The sequence below is a fragment of the Diospyros lotus genome, chromosome 14 (genome assembly GCF_014633365.1).
Source record: "Diospyros lotus cultivar Yz01 chromosome 14, ASM1463336v1, whole genome shotgun sequence".
Lineage (NCBI taxonomy): Eukaryota > Viridiplantae > Streptophyta > Magnoliopsida > Ericales > Ebenaceae > Diospyros > Diospyros lotus.
Genome location: NC_068351.1, coordinates 1,816,611 through 1,839,277, shown reverse-complemented (window position 1 = coordinate 1,839,277; position 22,667 = coordinate 1,816,611). Strand labels below are relative to the sequence as shown.

Below are 22,667 nucleotides of genomic sequence, written 5' to 3'. Positions count from 1 at the left end.
TTGAGTTGTGGAGAAATAATTTAGAATCTAAGGGATTTAAATTAAGTAGAAAGAAAACAGAATATATGGAATACAAATTTAGTAAAAATGCAAGAGTGGATGATGTTATAATAAAATTAGAAGATCAAATCTTACAAAGAAAAGACCATTTTCGATATTTGGGATCAGTGATTCAAAAAGATGGAGAAATCCATGAGGATGTCGCACATAGAATTAAGGCAGGTTGGCTAAAATGGAGAAATGTATCGGGGGTGTTATGTGATGGTAAAATCCCATTAAAATTGAAAGCAAAATTTTATAGGACAGCTATAAGACCAGTCTTGCTATATGGTTCAAAATGTTGGGCAGTCAAATACCAGCATGAGCAAAAGACAAGTGTAGCGGAGATGAGGATGTTAAGATGGATGTGCGGACATACAAGAAAGGATAAAATTAGAAATGAAGTTATTCGTAATAAGGTAGGAGTAGTGTCAATCGAGAAAAAGATGAGAGAGATTAGACTAAGATGGTTTGGTCATGTGAGAAGGAGACTAAGAGACGCTCCTGTGAGGAGAGTTGATGAAATGGAACAATTAGTCACAAAAAGAGATAGAGATAGACCCAAGAAAACTTTAGGAGAGACATTAAAATTTGATATGAAATATATGGATCTAAATGAGGATATGACAAAAGACAAAAATATATGGAAGTCTAGAATTCATGTAGCCGACCCCACATAGTGGGATAAAAACTGGATATGTTATTGTTATTGTTGTTATATTAAAAAAATATTAAAAATGTATTTCTAACCGTCCACAAAGAGGTTATATTTAAAAAGAAACACTTCATGAATATTAGACACATGTTTAAAAAAATATTAAACATGTGTTTATTCGTTTGGGTGCAAGCTTACTTCTCTCCTCTTCACCTTCTCTATTCTCCTTGGGTCCAAGTATAAGTTTGAAACCCATATCCCATTTCATGAAACCCAGATCTGGGTTTTGCCCAATCTAGATGGGTCAATTTCTTTCCCGTTAATAAAAAATTTTGCTTCAGAATGGTTCACTGGAAACCCAATAATTTGGCTGGCTATATATATATATATTGGGTCTGTTCATCTTGTTGGAGTTCAACTGTCCGATTCATTTATTATTTGGTTGATTTTGTTGATGACTTTCAATTCTTTTATGTTAGGGGTATGTTTGGTATTAGGTAATTTTGAAGCACAATTTGTGTTGGACTTATCCTTTTAAAGATTATAGCATATCTCTAACAAAAATAACTAAACACTTGTTACGTCCTCTTAATATTAAAAAGTACATCAATACATTTGTTAACTAAATAAGACTATATTATTTGTACAAATTATATTTTGAATTATACACGTGCACAAATAACTAAAATAGTCCCCGCATCTCACTATCTCATCTTTTCTCCTCATGTTATCTCATTGTTTTGACTGAGTGATATTTTAGTCATACACTTCATCAACTCACCCCCTCGCTACACTGTTTTCAGTGAAGAATATTTTTGTCACTTTAGTTGTATTGTGTAATTTAAGGTGTAACCCAAAAAATGTAAATAATATATTTTTTTTGAATATTTTGCAAAATATATATGTATATAATTTTACATATATATATAATTTGTAGTAAAATTTTGGTAAGGAAAGAGAATGATCTCTTTAATTTTAGCAGAAAATTTTTTAAAAATTGAAGAAAAAGTGATTTGGATGAAAATATAGAGATTTTTTTTAAAAAGAAGAAAGAACTCATCCACATTCTTCTAACATTAAGTTTACAACAACGATTATAGGTGGTGCTCACTAGCATTCATGCAACACGGCAAAATATTTTTAGAATATTTAAAAATTTAAGAATATAAAATTGAATTTAATTTGAATAATAATTTTTTTTTTATCAAATGAATGAGTCAAATAACTTAAAATAATAAAATATAAAATATACGTATATATAATAATAAGAAAAGGGAAGTCCAACAGTACGACTCATGTGCCACCAGCTATTTTTGTAATATGTCATGTTTTATAAAAATATATATATAAATTTATTTTTATAATATCAAGTGTATTATTAAACATGTTAAATTTATTGTACAAATTATGTTTTTATTTAAGGCACGTTATCTTATTTTAATGAAAACAAAAGACTTTTGTGTTCTTATTTTGAATTGTAGTGAATTAAAAATTTATTTTAAAGATATCTAGATAGGATGTCAAAAAAAAAAAATTTGTGTCTTTCAAATTGAGTATTTAAACAATGAGTGATGAATTAAATTAGATTTGATTTGTAAAAATAAGTACGCACAAAAGGACTCCATATTAATAAATTAAAAAAAAAATCTCTAATAAATAAGTGCAGAGGTTTACCGGTAATATTTTTTTAAATTTTTTTTTAAATTATAATGTAAAAATATATTGTAAGACAGATTGACAGATAAACTTACAGAATTAGAGCTAAAAAATTAAAATATACTCACTCATATTACATTAAAAAAGTGCAATATAATGTATGTAAGAATATTTTAATTTTTTAGCCCTTATTCTGTAAGTTTGTTTGTCAATTTGTTTTATTTTGAAGAATTTTTCTTAATTCATTATTTATATATTTTTTTTATATATATTCGTGAATTCTTTTACAGATCAGACAAATTAATAAATAAATTTATAAAATAAGAGCTAAAAAATTAAAATATCCTTGCCAACATTAAATTAAAAAAAGTACAATAAAATATAAACGGATGCATTTTCATCCTTTAACCCGATTATGTAATTCTATAAACCTTTTTGTCAACCAGTCTCCTTTCTATATTCACCATTAGTTACAGAGACAACTGACAAAAAGCACACACTCCAAAGTCGAAACAGAGCGCAAGACAATAACCATGAATGGCGGCATCACCTACCACCAGAAAGAAGCGATTCCGCAACAGACGACGAGCCTGTAAACCCCTTGTCCATGGAAGACTGACACGACAAAGCGAAGTCACTGAATCCTTCTAGGTTTGAGAACGTGAGCTCAGTCGCTGAGATGTCGATCGACGCCAGCTCCGGCAGTCCAACATCTCCTTCTAAGTACTGCACCACCTGTCGCATCGTCGGCCTCATCGCCCGCACACCGTGCGAGCACAGCAACCCCAACTTCAGTACTAACTCCGCTTGCTCAACCACATACTCGCCTCCCAAATTGGCATCCACCGCCCGCAAAATCTCGCCTTTCCTCCATAAAGAGAATACCCAATCAACCAGCACCGTACCACGCCCCATGCTGCTGGCCTCTATTGGGCGCCGCCCGCTCGCCACCTCTAGCAAGAACGCCCCGAAAGCGTAAACGTCCGTGCTTGTCGAGGCCTTGCCGGTTCTGGTGTGCTCCGGCGCGATATACCTGTTCAAAGTAAATGTGTAAGTATAAGACTTTAGATGAAGCGGTGATTAACAATTCAGAATACCCGATAGTTCCGACGACATGACTGGTCTGAGGACCAGTTCCATGATCGTATAATCTTGCAAGCCCAAAATCGCCCAATCTTCCGTTCAGTTCGCCGTCTAGTAAAACATTACTGGCCTTGACATCTCTGTGGATCACCACTTGCTCCCATTCCTCATGAAGATAAAACAGTCCAGACGCCACACCCTTGATGACTTTAAATCTTTGCTGCCAATTGAGGGTGAATTTTGGTTGGTCATAGAGATACTTGTCAAGGCTTCCATTGGGCATGTAATCATAGACCAGAAGGAGCTCGCCTTTGCGCCGGCAGTAGCCTAGGAGCGGGACCAAGTTCCGGTGCCGGACCCGGCCGATGCTGAAGATTTCGGCCACAAATTCCCTCATTCCTTGCCGGGATTCATGGGAGACTCTCTTCACTGCAATCTCAAGCTCTGAAGTTGGCAATACTCCTCTATAAACCCTCCCAAATCCGCCACTGCCGAGAAGCTCGTTATCTCTGAATCCTTTAGTGGCGATGTATAGATCTTTGAACTTGAATCTATGAGTGCCATAGTCACGTTCCCATTCTTCCACCACTTCGGCGAACTTTCTCCTCCTTTCCAGAAGGAAAACCACGCCGGTAATAGCCGAAGCCAAGGAAATCAGAGGCAACCCAACTGTCAAAAACTTGGATGTCTTCTTGGAGGCCATTCGTGGAAGCTTCGGAAGCTCAGAAAGATCAAGCGGTTCAGCCTCGCCGTTGATCTTGAAACTCCAGCCGAGAATATAGTGGGATGTGACTACTGGGCCGGTGGAGGAGGAGAAGCCGACGTACATGGTCTGGTTTATGATAGGAGAAAGGTCTCGAGACAAAGACAGAAGAGGCTTTGACGGCTTTTCAACACCGATCGGAGCGATTGTGACTTCCATTGTCTTCTCCGAGCCATCGTACTCCACCCAGACTTGCATCGCTTTGCCGCTGATCAGGCTCAGGTTCTGAAAACGGTGGGTTTTTTCGACGTAATAGCTCGCTGTCGCGGCTTCGACTGACTTCAATCCATTGATGTCAATTCCGACATGGTTATCATTCAGATCTTTGAGTTCGCTGTTGTAGACCGTGTCGAGCTCCACCGCTACAACACGATTGGTCTCCTTGCCATCGTTGTGCTCATTGAATAGGCCAAGGTAATGGCTGGGAAGGCCGCCGGGAAGCCCGCGTTGTGGAGCGACAACGAAGACAATTCCATGGCCGCTGAGAGTGGGGTACTGATGAACGATGCCGAAGACGAAGGTTGTAGAGAAGGAGATAGCCGAGCCGGCGGGCGAGTTCTTGAAGTGGACGGGGCTCGGGTAGAAGGCGTGGCCTGTTTTCTGTGTGGTGCCGTTGGTGAGGGCCAAGAGGCCGCCGGGAGTGAACGTAGCTACGCCGTCGAGGCTCAGGTTGGCCGACCTGAAGCCGTTGAAGGTGAAGCGGGGGTCATCGGCGGTCGCAGATTGGGGAAGCAAGGGAAGAAGAAGGACCAGAAGCTTGAGTAACATTGCTGTGACCGCAGCGTATTGCAGAGAAATAAATCTTTGTGAAAACTGTAAGTGCACTAATATTCATATCAAATCATCAAGAATAATATAAAAAAATAAATAAATAATTATTTAAATTTATAAAAATTATTTTTATTAAGAATCGTACAATTAACCTTCTAGATTAATACTATTTCTAAAAGAACTCTTTAATTTTATCTGTCTGAAATATAAAAATAATAAAATTGAGTCGTGTGATTCAGGAACCATAAGCATTATTTATATATGATAATTTTCTTCTTAGCTTTTGATATTTATATTTTAACTCATCAAAAAAAATAAAAATTACCCTTAAAATCACTACACATTAAAGCTTCACATCCTATTAAATACACTAAATCCCAAAAAATTCAAAATTAATAAATCACTTTTAATTAAATTTAACATTATTTAATAATCTACTATGCATATGTACTCGCATATAAATCCAGCGTTAGATTAAAAATTCAACACGATTAACTCTCCATCTCTATCTATTTAATGATTACTATTTACGTTTAACAATTACTAATAATAATTAATTAATTAATTGGGTTGCATACAAGTTAAGATATTTTTGGATTTGTGATAATGCCGAAGGGAAAAGAAAATCCCCAGCTAAAACGAAAACTGAGTGGATTTAAATTATAATTAAAACTATTTCTTGTTTTATTAATTACCCAGCTTAGCCTTAATTACACAGTTTTCGAATGAATTTAAATGAATTAGCATTAATATATGTATATATATATATATATTTATTATCTTCAAAACAATTATTATTTATTGGCATCCCATTATCTATCTTCATAGGTGGGGCCGAAGACTTCCACTTCCGCCAGCCGCCTTGCGCCACTGAGGGAGACTTTGACTCCGGCCGCCAGCCACTGGAGCAACTTATGACTTTTTTGGTATTACGTGGCATGGAAACGAAAACAAAAAAATGTTTCATATAAGAAATGAAAACGTGAAAACGGACGTTTTTTTAAAAAATTAAGTATAAATAAGATTTGAAACGAAAATAAAAAATATTTTTAAAACGAAGAAATGTCACCTATGAAATATTTTTGTATAACATAATAATATAGTCTCAGTCATGGGATGACTTTCAACACCTATCACTTATTCCTATGAATTTCTTCATTCAATAGGCTTTTTGAGCTTTTTTTTTTTTGGACTTAAGCCAATCTTTGGACTCATTTTCTTGAACACAACAAATTTTAAGGTATTATTAGAGAATTTGGAAAATGAAACCAATCTTATTGGACAAAAACAAAAGATCTTTGACATTTCAAGAATGATTTTGAACAATTTGGATTGTTTTCTTCCCTCAAGGTTGTTTTCTTGGAGATATACTTATTTGAACAATTGGATTTCTAGCTCCATTAAGTTTATACAAATTTAGTATCAAAAACAACTATGATCAAACCATTAAATACATGAATGAAACCTAAATTAAAAAAAACCATAAGTAAAAAGTACAAAATATTACCATAATAATATTATTACAATAATTTTAGTATATTATGTATTTATTTATAGACCTAACATTTATTTATAATATATACAAAAAAAAATTTATATAAATATATACTCTCATCGGAACGTGAGTTCCGAAAAAATAAATATTTAATATTTTTAATATTTTAATAATTAATAATAATTATAAATACATAATATATTATTATTATTGAATTGAAATATCCCGTCAATAAGATATGATGTCATTATCGTTATATTAAATATTTTATATCTATTTATGGTGCTACCATTGTCGTCGTCTGCTAGTCTTCCTTTTTGCATGCAGGTCAAGATAACATTATTTCTTGTTTTATTAATGATTAAATGTAGACTTATTAGTTTGAAAAGAAAAACCAAAGTGTTGCATAACAATCTACTAATAATCCAAAATGTTATCTACACATACAATTTTAATAATTTAAAAAAAAAATTTAAAACTATTTGTAATATTAAAAAAACATCAAAAACGTATTTTCATCCATGAAGGGGTAGAGATGGAATTTGGTTGGACACATGATTTTTTTAAAATTTATTATTATTTTTTAATTAGTAAGTTATAATTCATGGATGATAGAACTTATATTTATATTTATTTGAATGTAATATAGAATTTATGTTTGTTCTTATATTAAATAATTATTTTTTATATTAAAAATTATATTTACAAAAAAGTCTCTAATTTTTTTATTTTGTAATAATAAATTTAAAATTATTCTAAATTTGGTAAATAATTAAAAAAATTATTCTTATTGAAGAGTTTCTAAATTTTCTGTAAAATTAATGATAATTATTGTAAGGATGATATATCTTTAATTGAGAAGAAAAAATATATTATCGATCGTTTATTAGTAAAAGGAACAATGTATTTGATTCTCCTTAATAAAAATAAACTCTTAATGTCTTAAGGTACAAAAATTAGATTTTTTGCTTAAGAATGGCTCTAATTAAATTAATCGCTGAATATAATTAATATCTCAAGAGTACCAATTACTAATTAATAGAATACCATCAACATCACTGAATATAATTATTACTAATTTTTAACGGATTCGTACGTATACAAGAACCCTCAAATTTGATGATCATATAAACCTAGAAAACTATGAAAAATAAACAAGATCAATTAAAGTTGAATGAAATGGGTGTATCTACTCTATAAGTGCATCAAGATCATATATATGAATCAAAAATGAATAGGGTTTGGAAAATGGTTGCCATTTTACTTAATTGATAGATAATATACTCATATGAAATTTACCAGAAAGGGTGGACAAAAGCAGCTCAGTGAGTCTGATAGTTAACTCTTCAAACAGGAAAGAACCAAGGGCATCTCTATTCCATATCAACTGTAGTTCTACAAAAGAATAAGGTGTTATAGAGCCAAGCCGCACCCTAGGGCCTTGAGAAGAGTCAATTCCATCAGTTGGATCAAGCTACTGAAAGGAATGGTCCAGATCTTTCATCTGCAAATCTCACCATATGCTTACACATAAGAATATAAGGTGTTATAGAGCCAGATTAGACTACAAAACACACAAGCGCACAAAATATAGAAAAGGGTCCTTAATTATTATGGTTACCGTTACCTGAATTTCATGCAAACAAGGATGGGTTGTCCCACCAAACTTGGAGGCTACGGATAAGCATGCAATGGCCACTAACTCAACCATCCAATTTTCCCATCTCTACGTGTTTATTTAAGAAAAAAAATACGTCTAACATGAGAATAATACTACAATTACTGAATATGATTAATCCATATGAAGAGAGAGAGAGAGAGAGAGAGAAGATTCATGCAAGAAAAAGCTAGTACTTACTCTGCAATGATCGACAGAGAGGAAGCGATCAAAGTAATTTGCAGCGTTGAAAACAGTTTGGCGCCATGAAAGATTCAGCCGGCTTTTACTCTACCAGAGAGAGTGAGAGAAGGAAGGAAAGGTTAATTTGTTTGTTGATTCGTGCATGAAATTATCTAGCAGCTTTATAACCTTTACAAGCCACTGCATTGCTTTGAGTTGAAGAGAATTCAAGTGAGGGGCAGATTGACGAAGGTGCTGGTATATCCAGATTTGAGGCAAAAAAGTTGCTTCTTTCTGCAGGCATGCGACAAAAGCTTGTTGGTAATCTTCCTTAGTCGTGTCAAATGGAGCATTGATTCTTATATATATATATATATATATATATGTGTGTGTGTAGATTTATGCAGAGGAAGAAGAGTATGTTGTATATACATATAGGGTACAACCTTTGTGATTTAAGCTATTTTTTAGAACATTTCTTGTATTTTAAATTTAACTTTTAAAGTCTATATTTTTTCAACACACTCCTTTTTTCAAATTTTAAATGTTAATACCGTATAGTATAAGTTAAAATGAAGTAATTTGATTAGAAATAATCTTGATAAAATTAAAATAACCTAGGTAAATTACATTTAATTAAATTTATAAAGCAGAAAAAAAACAAAACATGTGATCGATGACATTATAATTGCTGATTGGTGGACCCATAAGCCGATGATAGCTTGTGGTGGATCTAGAGAAAAGAAGACTAGTCTTTACCCATAATCATCGCATCAAATCACACACACACACACATAATACATGTATGAAATTTATCATGTAGTACATAACCATCGAGATTCTAACATGTGATCGACAATGGTTGGTGGACCTATAATCATCGCATCAAACCACCACGTAGTACATGTATGAAATTTACCCACACACACACATATACTGCAGTAACAATGGATGAAGACTAGTCTCCATAAACGAGCTTTATAAGCAGACGGCAAATACAACAACATAAGCAGACGGGTAATCATCAGCACTTGATAGAGTGTTTTCACAGTCTACTAGGCGCAAATGCACCCCTGGAAGAAAAGCTGAACCCTGATCTTCCTTCATTCGTCGTTTTCAGCTCAAGTTTCTGAAATGGGCTGCAGAGAGGGTTGGGTAGTCTTCATCAATTGTTAGAAGAGGAAAACATAAAAACGTGATGCATAGAGTGTTTAGGGTTTTATAAGATTTAGAGAGCGAGGAATGTGAAAACTGCGAGCAAACATGCAATTCAGTAGAGGGCAAAAGCAAGAAGCTACCACAGCAACAATTTTGTGTTTTCAACGAGACTGGTTGATGAATCATTGGGTAAGGAGGCTGACCTGCTATTAGGATCACAGTAGAAGCCATTGATGGAGCCATCGCTACAGGAGAAGCAAACATAGTAGAAACCAGCAATAGTCAACCCACAGTCTGTTCCAACACTCACAAAGTACTGCTCCTTCCATCTCTGCACGGTCAAAGACAAGACAAACTTAATTCCAAGCAATTAGTTAACCAAGCAAAGCTTCTTTACCAGTCAGTGGAAATTCGAACCAGGTTACCATGAATATGTATGGATAGTTACTTAGGTCGAGAGATCTGCCCCCATCAACTTCTACTTGGCTCTGGAAAGGGCAGAGTTGGTCAGGGAAGCGCAAAATCTGCATGTGAAGAACTATTGACTACTTACCAGGAGGGGAGAGAAAGATGGAAACTTGGTCCAGTGCCTTATGTCACCTTCTGACCTGAAAACAATTCGGAGATGAGGGAAAAGGCTTTCCCACTATATAGCTGGAGTTCACTTCATCAATAATCGACTCTGGTTTATCATCCTAGTTTGAAAATAAATGATTTCCAAGCCACCGAAAAGCAAAGAACATACGTTGCCTCCCATTTCCCAGTGAAGAATGTATAATTCTTGGTGTCGACAATTTCCCCTCCCAGAAGGTCACAACCTGAAAGTCACACAACCAAAAGAGGCAATGAGTGCTCAATGAAGTTCGCAAAGTAACAGTTAAACTTTGCTTGGATGGTTAAATTACTGGGCATCTTGACAAAAGATGCTGCAACTAAGCAAACGAGCAGTTGAATGCATCCAAGTACACTATTTCCATATTGGAAATTTATAGAATTCTCTCCTACCTGAAAAACTAGGTGCAGCAAGTCAAAATAAGTGATGATGTATCACTCATGATGATATTACTTGAGCAAATTGAAATGGCAAGCAAAGTCCTCCAGTAACACGAAAATGAGGGGGAAAGGCAGATGACACACATGAATGCATAAAGCATGGCTCTTTATTACATCGCATTGCTAAATTATAAACCGCAAAGGCACTGCTGCTCTATGGCATGGCTGTTTTATAAACACCAGAGAAATTTTTTTTCTCACAGGAGAAAAATATATTCTGGGAGGTTGATCTATCTCGACGAGTACAGCTTCAACAAAGAAACACTTCCAACTAAAAACCAGGAACAACCAAAACCCTCATAGGTATCCTTAAAAACACATTGATGAATCATTAACACATGTACAAGGATCCTCAAACTGAACATGCTCAGAAAAAAGAAACATAGAATTACCTGAGTTAAAAAAAAAAAAAAAATTGAAAGACTGTATGACTTTTACTAATAGGGAAGAATAGTCACTGAAAAAGAAAATTTTTTAACTGGTATTATTTAAAACAAAGAAAAGAATGTTCTGTTCTCAGAATTCAAATGCCCCACCCAATCACATTGATAAAACAGAAATCTTAAATTCTATTCCCTTTCTTATATGGTTTGAATGTTTTCTTTCTTGTTCTGTTTTATGCTTTAAATTCTGTTCTTTTATAGACTGTTGTGTTGGTTGTGTGTTTCCGGTGAGTTGTGACTGTTTGGAGGGTTGTTTGATCGGTTTCTTAGAGGGTTTAAAGGCTGCCAGTACTCCCAATTTATAACAGGGCTAGAGCTTAGAAAGGGAATAGAGAAGGTTAAGAGAGCAGGAGAGCAGAATTAGGAGGGAGAACTCAGATGGAAGGAAGGAAACCGCAAGAAGGGGGAGAATGTTCGAGAGACAGAGAGAAAGGTAACAAAAAGTGAGAGAGAAATAACAGAGTATATTCAATTCATTTCTCAACATGAATTCTCCTACTCTAGTTGTGGCTTATTTATAGCCTCACAGCCCATGCACACATGTGCAGTACAACCGGAAATCATAACCGCCTATAGCAAAAAACAAATATTTGTAACAAAAAGGAAAAGAAAATTATAATTACTGCCCTTGGAATGTGACAGTACCGTATATAGAAATCAAGAAGGAAAACAAGTAGAAATTCACCTGTCCAACACTTAAAAGTGTACAAGCAAGGGCTGAAGTGTTGCCAAGATTTGCACCTTCAGAGTGAAGAATGACAGCAGTATTAGAATTTCAGGAGCCAATATTTAGAAGAAGGTTCCAACAGTAAACTAAACCACAACATGCAGATGAATCCCTCTAAATAATGAAATTCAATTTAACATAATATGTATTCTAAGAACCTGAAAAGGATCAAGGAACAAACAGCTCAAGTTGGAAGGCTTAGTGAGCAATGAAAAAATAAACTACTGTTCTGGATGCATGTGGTAGTAAGATTACATTGATGGTGAATGCTTTAAGTATTAAGCAAAGTTCTCAACTTCTGGTCCTCTTTTTTCAATGGTAATCAGCACATATTCCTGCTAGTTTACCTACTAAGGATTCCAACAGCTGATTGCTAGAAGATACCATAAAGATTAAGTTGAAAGACCAGAATTCAATTTTCAGCATGGGATTTTTTTCACTGATTAGCAAATTTTAGTATATGAAACATGGGAGAAACCCATAATAAGTGAAGAAGAGCTTTTTCCATTCTGAAATTGTATCCTAACTTCGTAGCAGAAGTAACATGGAACTTCATTGATGAGACAACTAAGCAGAGCAAATCCATGCTTGCGTCTCCACGACATTTTGGGGAAGAGAGTCAAAAGGAATGGAATTTCAAGTGGCTGAAGATGAATTTACTGTCCACTTTGGATCAGTTAGGCTATGTTTGGAACAGGGGTTTTATGTTTGAAAGAAAAATGAAAAGAAAATGGCATAACTTATCTACATGCATGCACACACATAAGTATTTATTTTCCTTTCTGCTTCTTTCCATTCCAAAAATCCCAGTTCCAGTGTAGCAATAATATTTGCGGATTTGAAGGAAAAGAACTCCCCATATCTTACCATTGAAATGTGGCATCTATTAACCAAAGCCTGGATATTTCCTTTTCCTATTCATGATAGATCTAAACGTGCATAATATATATCTCAGATTAGGAGACATAGAAAGATGCTCAAAGTAAAGCAAAACCTAACAACCATCATCATGAACTGAGAATAGACATACAAAACAGATAACAACAATCTGGAATTATAACCAATATTCAACATATAAATACAGATATTAGCAATATGTATGTATGTACCTATATAGATATACACACACAATATGTAACAAATTCAGTTGATAAAAGGTCTAAGTTGGCGAACTAGCATGCACTAAACAGATCATGTATGATATTGCCCCAATTAAGCCAACATAATCCAGTTTGTCCCGTTAACAAAGACCAACCAGTAAAAACTGTTTGGATGCTTAGAAAACTGTTGCCTGCTTTCACAAGCCATGACTTCATTCACACTTAACTAAGGGTCCACAAGCCATAACTTCAAAATGAGAGTATAGATGTTACAGATCATTTGAAACATCTATACAACTAGTTCATCAGTTCAGCTAATTGTTTTGAATTGATAACTAGGTCGCCTTCTTTCATTTTGTCCAACACAGACAGTCGCCAAAGAAGTCCGTTGAATTTCCACCCCATTTTCCTATCCTCCAATTTCTAGCAACCGAACAGCTCTCCGAAGCAGAGGAGAAAAGTTATTCAGAAACCCAGATTCTAACAATGGAATTAAACATGATATAGCGTTGATCTTAGTAATATGGCCGCGACTAATGGAAAAAAATCGATGCTTTGGCTCAGATCACGCAAAGAATATAACAACAAACGCTTCGATTTCAGTGACACAAAAAGATTACAACTAGGAATCTGGATAAATCATGATCCTTTTGATTTTTGTATCAATACCTGACGCCTGCGACGGCGCCGAACTATCAACCACTCTCACCGGCATTTTCTGATCGAACAAGGGAAACAATCGCCGCCGCCGCCGAAACTTGGCGTAGATAAAATAAAGTAGCCGGTTTCCTGTGCTACCTCTTATTTTATATAGAAGAATAGCCGGTTCACTTTGAACCGGTTTCTCGTGCTACCTCTTATTTAATACAAATCTTGCTTCTTCTTTTTTTAATGGCACTGTAAATCTATCTTAAATAAATTGTCAAAAATAAGGGTAAAAAAATAGAAACCAAAAAGAAATAGAAATGGGAAAACGATTTGAAATTCATAAATGAAAAAATATGTTGATTTTTTTAAATATAATTTTTATTATAAAAAAATATTATTTAATTAAAAAACAAACATAAATTCCACATGCAAATAAATATAAATATAAATATAATTTCTATCACTCATAAACTATAATTTATTAATTAAAAGTAAATAATAAATATAAAAAAATATAAAAATAATAATTTTAAAATTTTATTTATTTTTAAAAACAAATAATAAATTTAAAAAATTTGAGTTAGAAACAAATAAATTTTTTTCTCTAAACTGGTTAGAGACAATTTTTTCAGAAAAAATTCTGTCAAAAAAAGAAACTTGTTTATGATATTTTTTTAATATTACCAAATGACTTCAAAACTTTTTTAAATTATAAAAATGTCCCCAAATATTTTTTTTTTATTTTGTTTTGTTATGTTTCTCAATATTTTGATATAAAAAATATTTTAAAAATGCTAAAATGGTACTCCTGACACTTTTCCATACATGGCAGGTACGGAGCGGATTGTTGTACATTTATAGAATAACATTATATATATATATATATCTGTGTGTGTGTGTATACATAATAATTTATTTAGATTTCCATCTGAATATTATAACAACTTAGTTCTTTATTAAAAATTCTATTAAACTTTACCAAAAAATTATCACATAGCAATAGCAAATATATAAAATATAGAAAAATAAAGAATAAATGATTGTTGACGCTTTAGCATTTTGCACAAATAAGTATATACATATATATAATTTGTAGTAAAATTTTTGTAAGAATAATCTCTTTAATTTTAGCAGAATTTTTCTTGAGAAATTAGAAAAAAAAATTATTTATGAGAAAATATAGTAATTTTTAAAGAAGAAGAAAAAACTCATCGAGTCAATATTTTTAAAATATTCGAAAATTTAAGAAAATAAACTTAAATTTAAGTTGAATAATAATTTATTTAGTCAAATGAATAGGTCAAATGACTTTTTTACCTATTCATTTGTGACAAAAGGGATTGTCGAAAAAATAAAGGTAAGAAAAAAAAAGAAGAGAGATAAATAGGGTGGGTTTTAGAGAAACCCACCCATAAAATGACATTTTAATCTTTATAATAATCGAGGCTCACATTTACTCCTAATTAAAAGAAGTGAACAAAATTACACTCATCATTTTGTATGTCCATATCCTCATAAATGATAATGTAGAATAAAAAATTTTATTTTCTTTTATATATGCAAACATCCAACATAAGTATTTTATTTTTACTAATTTTTTACTTAGAATATTCATATTTTTACATGAATTTATTTTTAGAAATATTCAAATATTTTATGTGAGACAGAACAATTCGAAGGGAAAAGAAATTTTTGAAGCGTAGATTTTGAAAACTTTACTATTTTTGTGATATATCATGTTTTCTAGATACTATGTGTATTTTTGTGTGATGTATTAAAAACATGTATATATTTTATTTTTGTGATAAATTCATTATACAAACTAAGTTTTTATTTAAGGTACGTTATTTTATTTTAATAGAAACGAAAGATCTTTAAGTTTATATTTTGAATTGTAATGATATAAAATTTTATTTTAAGGATTTTTAAATATTTTTGGTTAGGATGCTCAAAGTTATTTTTCATGTTTTTTAAATCTAGTATTTCAAAATGAATCAAAAGTTTGAACAATTTAATATGAATTATAAATTAAATTAGATTAATATGTGAAAATTAGTATGCATGCAAAGACTTCATCTTAATAAATTAAAACAAATACAAGAGTTTAGATGAAAAGGCAGGTCAGTAGCCGTAAAGCTCCCTAAACATTGCTTTAAAAAATAATCTCTAATAAATTAAAAAAAAGTAAATAATAATAAAATAGAAAGTCAATGGAATTAACAAACAAAATTTAGCAGAAACATATTGCAATACAAGACAAAAGTTACAGGACATTAACAGTAGAGATAGAGCTGACAAAAAGCTTTCACTTCAAGTGGAAACAGAGCACAAGCCAATAGCCATGAATGGCGGCATCACTTACCACCAGAGAGAAGCGACTCCGCAACAGACGACCCCTTTTCCATGGAAGACTGATACGAGTACGACAAAGCGAAGTCACTGAATCCTTCTGGGTTTGAGAACGTCAGCTCAGTCTCCGAGATGCCAATCGACTCCAGCTCCGGCAGTCCAACATCTCCCTCTAAGTACTGCACCACCTGTCGCATTGTCGGCCTCATCGCCGGCTCACCGTGCGAGCACAGCAACCCCAACTTCAGTCCTAACTCCGCTTGCTCAACCACATACTTGCCTCCCAAATTGGCATCCATCGCCCTCAAAATCTCGCCTTTGCTCCACAAACAGAATACCCAATCAACCAGCACCGTACCTCCCCCCATGCTGCTGGCCTCTATTGGGCGCCGCCCGCTCGCCACCTCTAGCAAGAACGCCCCAAAAGCGTACACGTCCGTGCTTGTCGAGGCCTTGCCGGTTCTGGTGTGCTCCGGCGCGATATACCTGTTCAAAGTAAATGTGTAAGTATAAGACTTTAGATGAAGCGGTGATTAACAATTCAGCAATACCCGATAGTTCCGACGACATGAGTGGTCTGAGGACCAGTTCCATGATCGTGTAATCTTGCAAGCCCAAAATCGCTCAATCTTCCGTTCAGCTCGCCGTCTAGTAAAACATTACTGGCCTTGACATCTCTGTGGATCACCACTTGCTCCCATTCCTCATGTAGATAAAACAGCCCAGACGCCACACCCTTGATGACTTTAAATCTTTGCTGCCAATTGAGGGTGAATTTTGGTTGGTCATAGAGAAACTTGTCGAGGCTTCCATTGGGCATGTAATCATAGACCAGAAGGAGCTCGCCTTTCCGCCGGCAGTAACCTAGGAGCGGGACCAAGTTCCGGTGCCGGAGCCGGCCGATGCTGACGATTTCGGCCACAAATTCCCTCATCCCTTGCCGGGATTCATGGGAGACTCTCTTCACTGCAATCTCAAGCTTTGAAGTTGGTAATACTCCTCTATAAACCCTCCCAAATCCGCCACTGCCGAGAAGCTCTTTATCTCTGAATCCTTTAGTGGCGATGTATAGGTCTTTGAACTTGAATCTATGAGTGCCATAGTCACGTTCCCATTCTTCCACCACTTCGGCAAACTTTCTCCTCCTTTCCAGAAGGAAAACCACGCCGGAAATAGCGGCGAACACCGAAGCCAAGGAAATCAGAGGCAACCCAATTGTCAAAAACATGGATGTCTTCTTGGGTGCCATTCGTGGAAGCTTCGGAAGCTCAGAAAGATCAAGCGGTTCAGTCTCGCCGTTGATCTTGAAACTCCAACCGAGAATATAGTGGGATGTGACGAGTGAGCCGGTGGAGGAGGAGAAGCCGACGTACATGGTCTGGTTTATGATCGGAGAAAGGTCTCGAGACAAAGACAGAAGAGGTTTTGAAGGCTTTTCAACACCGATCGGAGCGATTGTGACGTCCATTTTCTTCTCCGAGCCATGGTACTCCACCCAGACTTGCATCGCTTTGCCGCTGATCAGGCTCAGGTTCTGAAACCGGTGGGTTTTTTTGACGTAATAGCTCGCTGTCGCGGCTTCGACTGAATTCAATCCATTGATGTCAATTCCGACATGGTTGTCGTTCAGATCATTGAGATCGAAGTTGTAGATTGTGTCGAGCTCCACCGCCACAACACGATTGGTCTCCTTGCCATCGTTACGCTCATTGAATAGGCCAAGGTAATGGCTCTGACGGCCGCCGGGAAGCCCGGGTTGTGGAGCGACGACGAAGACAATTCCATGGCCGCCGATAGTGGGGTCCCGGGGAATTATGCCGAAGACGAAGGTGGTGGAGAAGGAGAGAGCCGAGCCGGTACTGGGCGAGTTCTTGAAGTGGAAGGGACTTGGGTAGAAGGCGTGGCCTGTTTTCTGTTTGGTGCCGTTGGTGAGGGCCAAGAGGCCGCCGGGAGTGAACGTGGCTATGCCGTCGAGGTTCAGGTTGGCCGACTTGAAGCCGTTGAAGGCGAAGTGGGGGTCATCGGCGGTCGCAGATTGGGGGAACAAGGGAAGAAGAAGGACCAGAAGCTTGAGTAGCATGGCTGTGACTGCGGGCGACTCCCCTTCTCTGTCTATTTAACGATTACTAATTACGTTTAACAATTACTAATAGTAATTAATTAATTGGGTTACATACAAGTCAAGCGTGGAAACGTCATAGAAATTAGGTGGCATACTAATCACGTTGAGTCCCGCTATTTGTACAGTACGTGGTTAACAGAATAGCTTACAAAAGGCAGTTAAATGACTATTTTGCTCCTGTGATAAAAGATCCATTGAAAACCCTAAAGACCCAAAACCATCTATCTCCCTCCATCTCTCTCTCTCTCTCGCTCTCCCTCTCGTAGAGACCATCGGCCCCAACTCTCCAACCACCTGCCTCTCCCTCTCGGAACACCGTTGCCCCAGCCGCCAGCCATCCTTCTCACGGCCACCGTTTGGCTCTCTCTCTTTACTGATCTACTTAGATCAAACCACCATTTTTAGTTCTCTCTCTACTTATGCTTTGTCAAGTTCGAAACACAAAGATGAGAAAGAGGGAGGGAGAGCTCAATTAGAAATAACCCACGGAGAAAAGATTGTTGTGTTGTATGAAAGCAACCCAAATTGTATAAATATGTATATAAACTGAGTGAACCAACAGCCATTTCTCTCTCACTTGACTTGGGTGCCTCATCTTTCTCCTTTCAATGCTTCTTCTCCCTCACTTGACTTGGGTGCCTCATCTTTCTCCTTTCAATGCTTCTTCTCCCTCACTTGACTTGGGTGCCTCATCTTTCTCCTTTCTCAATACTTCTTCTCCCTCTGAATCCATCAAAAAGGGAGGATTTTTATGCAAACCAATAAAACCACCAATCCACAGAAGCAATCAAAACCACTCTCGAACCCTCTTTCCCTCCCTCCCTCTTCGACATTTTTTCATGATTACTTCAATTATCAATTTCAAAGCTCCCCAATGATGCCTTGGCCGACCTTCTCCCGTCTTCTATTTCACCGGTGGTTGGAAGAAATTAGCTAGAGTGTAGAGCAGCAAAGAATATATTGACAAATTGCTTGAGCTTCTCCCGCTTCTATCTACTGCATTTTTCATGTTTTAATTTCTCGCGATAAATTGCTCCAACTTATATTCAATATATCATGATTTATCTTGATTTTATCATTCATGTAAATCATTCTGTAAAGCGCCTTCTGTACAAATAGCGAAACTCATCACATTTAACAATTACTATTTAATGATGTATGTACCTATGGCTCTAAGCTTTTTGCCAATTTATTTGGAAGCTTCTTAAATCCCCAGCTGAAATGAAAAACTGGGTGGATTTAAACTATAATTAAAACTATGTCTTGTTTTATTAATTACCCAGCTTAGCCTTAATTTGATAAGAGAAACAAGAATTTGAAGAAGAAACCAACCATTAATGGCCAAACCTATATTATTTATTCTTTGCTCTTATGTTTTTTTCGTGTGATTATTTGAATTTTTTGTTATTTCGATTATATTCATGAAATTACATTTTCAAATCAATTTAACATATGTACTTTGATTTTTTTTTCGTGTGATAATTCAAAATTTTTATTGTTTTGATTATTTTGCCGGACTTATATTTTAAAATTAATTTAATTCTTGTATTTTAACGTGAATAAAATGTGATTGTGCTTTATCTGTAAACTATAATATTACTTGTACAAATAATAATAAATAATAAATCATCATGTCCATAAATTATAGAACTTCATGTAATTCATGTAGTGCGATAAAAGTATCCTGATCCATTAGAAATTAAGCTTGTAAAGGAGATTGTCAGTTGATGACAAAAATAGCATGAATTTGATTTTTTCCCTTAATCCCAAGCTTAATGATGGATATAAAATATAACTGTAATTTTATTTTTTTGGTATTTTGTAGAAAGATGACTAAATCCTTATTTATAATAGTAGAAGTAGTCTTCCAAGACTCATAAGAAGTTATGCATATCTTTTAAACTAAATGAAGATAATCATAATGGTCCAATAACACTAATGTTCAATTTTTTTCAACACATTCGCTTTCATCTACCACAATACTAACTTTTAACTTAACATTATCTTAAATTAAGATAATTATAAAAGTCCAATTTTAATGTCTTTCTTATAAAACTATTTCTATCAACATCATTCTAAGATAATTATGCATACAAATAGAAAATAGAAAATATCATAAACACATAAATGAGCTCAAAGTGTAAACTGTATAAACTTTAATAGAGTAAAATTACATTATCTCTAATAAAACCCAAAAATACCCATCATTTCAACATGTTCATTAAATATTTTGGGCGACAGTCATTTTTGTCATAAGATCTGCGATCATAAGATTGGTGTTAATATACTCGATTAATACTTTTTGTTTCTAAATGTTACAAGTATTTCCCAAACTACACCTTATAGGCTGGACTCGACCCAACAGACCGACCCAATTGCCTAAAGCCCAACAAGACAGCCCAATCGCTTAAAGCCCAATAGGCCCCGAGCTGAGTTCGTCGAAACAAGCTCACACATCGCTAAAATTAAAGCTCAACCGCGGGACCAAGCAAGCTTTAAACGAGCTCCCAACGATACTTCTAGCGAGCTCCGAGTGACATTTCCAGTTCACTAATCTAGCCAAGTATTCTCCAAGCGAGGCTCCCAGCTCGTTGACCGAACTGTTTAGCTTGCATGACAAGGAGACTGCGAAATAACCAAAGAGTAGCGATGAGATGGGTGTTATTCTGAATAGGTCATTCAAGCCCAATCTGGCTCCATCCTCTTAGCCCACTTCTTGGCCCATGCCAGTCCTATCTTGGCCTTATACCATCCTGCAAGCAGCATCATTGCAGTCGCCTCTGGATATTCATACACCCACCTTAAATCCTATCCTCATATATGGTGGATCCTATCCTCATTTATGGGAGATCCCATCCTCATTAATGAAGGTCTCGTCAGTACTATGCCGCCATTTGGGTACCTCCGCCGGTGCCGGATATTCAGTCTTATCACATGCAGATGTACAATGCATGTGCATAGGAGGACATCTCCTCCTCTTATATCAATAAATTCTTTCTAGAGCCAAGGTATGCTTTCTTTGCTAACCTACTAATACGCTGCATTTTTCCTACTCCCTTACTTACTTGAACGCCGAAGTACTTGTAGGGGGCCAACTGGTCAGAGGAACGCAGACCGAGCCATACAACGCTTATTAGCGTGTTTTCTCATTTTCTCTATTCCCTTGTTCATTTCGTTAGTGCGGACCAACGAATCACGGTCGACTTATTTCAAACGTCGACACTAAACTTCTTTTTTAACGACCAAGTCTTTAATTTTCATATGTTTAGCACAATTGGAATACTTGTTGTTTTTAGAAAAGAATACTATTACAAAGTTATCATAATAAATTTTCAACGGCTTGGCAATACTATCAATAATTTGAAGCCCTGAAATAAAATTTTGCAACCATAAACCATGATTAGTGGCCTCAAAGAATGCTACGATTTCAGTTTTCCATAGTAGATGCAATGATAATAGACTATTTCGTACTTTTCCATGAAACTGATCCTCCAATTAATAGGAACATTTAGCCAAATGTAAATTTTCTAGTATTAACACATCCTACAAGCAAGGTCCATTTGCTTAAGTGACATAACAGAAGCCTCCTAATAATCCGTTGATTCGTTCACGAATGCCGGATTATAGGACTCAACCAATAACTCGTTGATTCTTAAAGAATACCGAATAAATTGAAGAGAGTTAAGGGAAAAATCTCAATAGAAATTTTATTCAAAATCAATCAATTGATCCAAAACCTCCTATGACAAAGAATTTATAGGCTATAATTTGGAAAACATTCAAAAAACCCTAAATCTCGAATCTTACCAAAAAAAGCAAAATTGAGATTTTATTACAGAATTAAAAATCAGCAAGAAATAAGGAAAATCTCTCAAAATGGCATATAAAAATTCACTCCCTAATGAAAGTTATTAGGGAATCCATTATTTCCAAAAGTAGAAAAATCGCTAATTCCGAGGCTTAAATGAAGGAATTTGTCATAAAATGTTAAGGCCATCTCATCCACATCATTAAGTCCTTTTCTAATTTTCTAGTATCAACACATTCATTTGCCAAACCATACTATTACTTTTGTTTCACAAGCAGGGTCCATTTGCTTAAGTCCTTTAATTGAGCTCAATAATGTCTTGTCCATTCCTTCATTTCACTTTAACCTCCTGTCTGTTAACAAGTTGTTATTAGATCATTAACTGTTAGTAATTTTTCTTCCCATGGGTTGTCTTCTTTAGGACCTGAAGACGCATAGAGTGTTGTTATAGGCAAGGTTGAAGGAAAATTGTACAAACTGAACAAATTAAGCTTTCATGTGGACATTTCTATCACCAAATTTCTTTCCTCGCTAAAGTTTCTCAACCTTTATTTTGTATCTGACATTTTTCCTTACCAGAATAAAACTTTTACCAGCATTTCATGTAATATGCCTATTGTTCTGCCATGTCATGATACTTCTCTTGTTGCTGCTTCTACTTCTGATTTATGGCATAATAGATTAGGACATATGCTTATTAGAAACTTGAAACACATACCTACTACATTTGTTTGATGATACTTTTTCTTGTGAAACTTATCCCTTGGCCAAACAAACCAGATTGCCCTTTGCCCTTCAAGATCCTACAACCACCAACCCTTTGTAACTTTTACATGTTGACTTTTGGGGCCCATATTCAACTCCTTCTTTGACTGGTGCTGTAATACCCAAGAAATCCTTAAGAGTATAAATGGTATTTTACAAAGGGTATAAATGGAATTATCGAAATAATGAGGT

The 22,667-nt window shown here is 35.2% G+C and overlaps 3 protein-coding genes across 3 annotated transcripts; all 3 read right to left on the bottom strand.

Annotated features, from left to right (window-relative positions):
* Positions 1 to 2,704: 2,704 nt before the first annotated feature.
* LOC127789651 (L-type lectin-domain containing receptor kinase IV.1-like) lies at positions 2,705 to 4,967 on the bottom strand. Its single transcript, XM_052318595.1, has 2 exons — positions 3,448 to 4,967; positions 2,705 to 3,383 (listed from the first exon to the last, which is right to left on the bottom strand). Exons 1-2 carry the CDS (start codon positions 4,962 to 4,964, stop codon positions 2,897 to 2,899), a joined length of 2,004 nt encoding a protein of 667 aa, XP_052174555.1. The 5' UTR covers positions 4,965 to 4,967; the 3' UTR covers positions 2,705 to 2,896.
* Positions 4,968 to 9,037: 4,070 nt separating this feature from the next.
* LOC127790092 (uncharacterized) lies at positions 9,038 to 15,786 on the bottom strand. Its single transcript, XM_052319376.1, has 8 exons — positions 15,754 to 15,786; positions 13,453 to 13,475; positions 11,642 to 11,697; positions 10,206 to 10,278; positions 10,014 to 10,068; positions 9,886 to 9,948; positions 9,664 to 9,791; positions 9,038 to 9,441 (listed from the first exon to the last, which is right to left on the bottom strand). The coding sequence occupies exons 1-8, from the start codon at positions 15,784 to 15,786 to the stop codon at positions 9,348 to 9,350; spliced, it is 525 nt and encodes a 174-aa protein (XP_052175336.1). The 3' UTR covers positions 9,038 to 9,347.
* LOC127789650 (L-type lectin-domain containing receptor kinase IV.1-like) lies at positions 15,786 to 17,863 on the bottom strand. Its single transcript, XM_052318594.1, has 2 exons — positions 16,332 to 17,863; positions 15,786 to 16,266 (listed from the first exon to the last, which is right to left on the bottom strand). Exons 1-2 carry the CDS (start codon positions 17,858 to 17,860, stop codon positions 15,786 to 15,788), a joined length of 2,010 nt encoding a protein of 669 aa, XP_052174554.1. The 5' UTR covers positions 17,861 to 17,863.
* Between the last annotated feature and the right edge of the window lie 4,804 nt (positions 17,864 to 22,667).

Excerpts from the sequence above, each read along its gene's own strand:
- LOC127789650 (XM_052318594.1), bottom strand. The coding sequence starts at position 17,860 with ATGCTACTCAAGCTTCTGGTCCTTCTTCTTCCCTTGTTCCCCCAATCT. Across the intron at positions 16,267-16,331 it reads CATGTCGTCGGAACTATCGG|GTATATCGCGCCGGAGCACA; the intron begins GTATTGCTGAAT and ends TACTTTGAACAG.
- LOC127790092 (XM_052319376.1), bottom strand. The coding sequence starts at position 15,786 with ATGCCGCCATTCATGGCTATTGGCTTGTGCTCT. Across the intron at positions 10,279-11,641 it reads CACTTTTAAGTGTTGGACAG|GTTGTGACCTTCTGGGAGGG; the intron begins GTGAATTTCTAC and ends TGTGACTTTCAG. Across the intron at positions 9,442-9,663 it reads TACTGTGATCCTAATAGCAG|CCCATTTCAGAAACTTGAGC; the intron begins GTCAGCCTCCTT and ends CCCTCTCTGCAG.
- LOC127789651 (XM_052318595.1), bottom strand. The coding sequence starts at position 4,964 with ATGTTACTCAAGCTTCTGGTCCTTCTTCTTCCCTTGCTTCCCCAATCT. Across the intron at positions 3,384-3,447 it reads CATGTCGTCGGAACTATCGG|GTATATCGCGCCGGAGCACA; the intron begins GTATTCTGAATT and ends TACTTTGAACAG.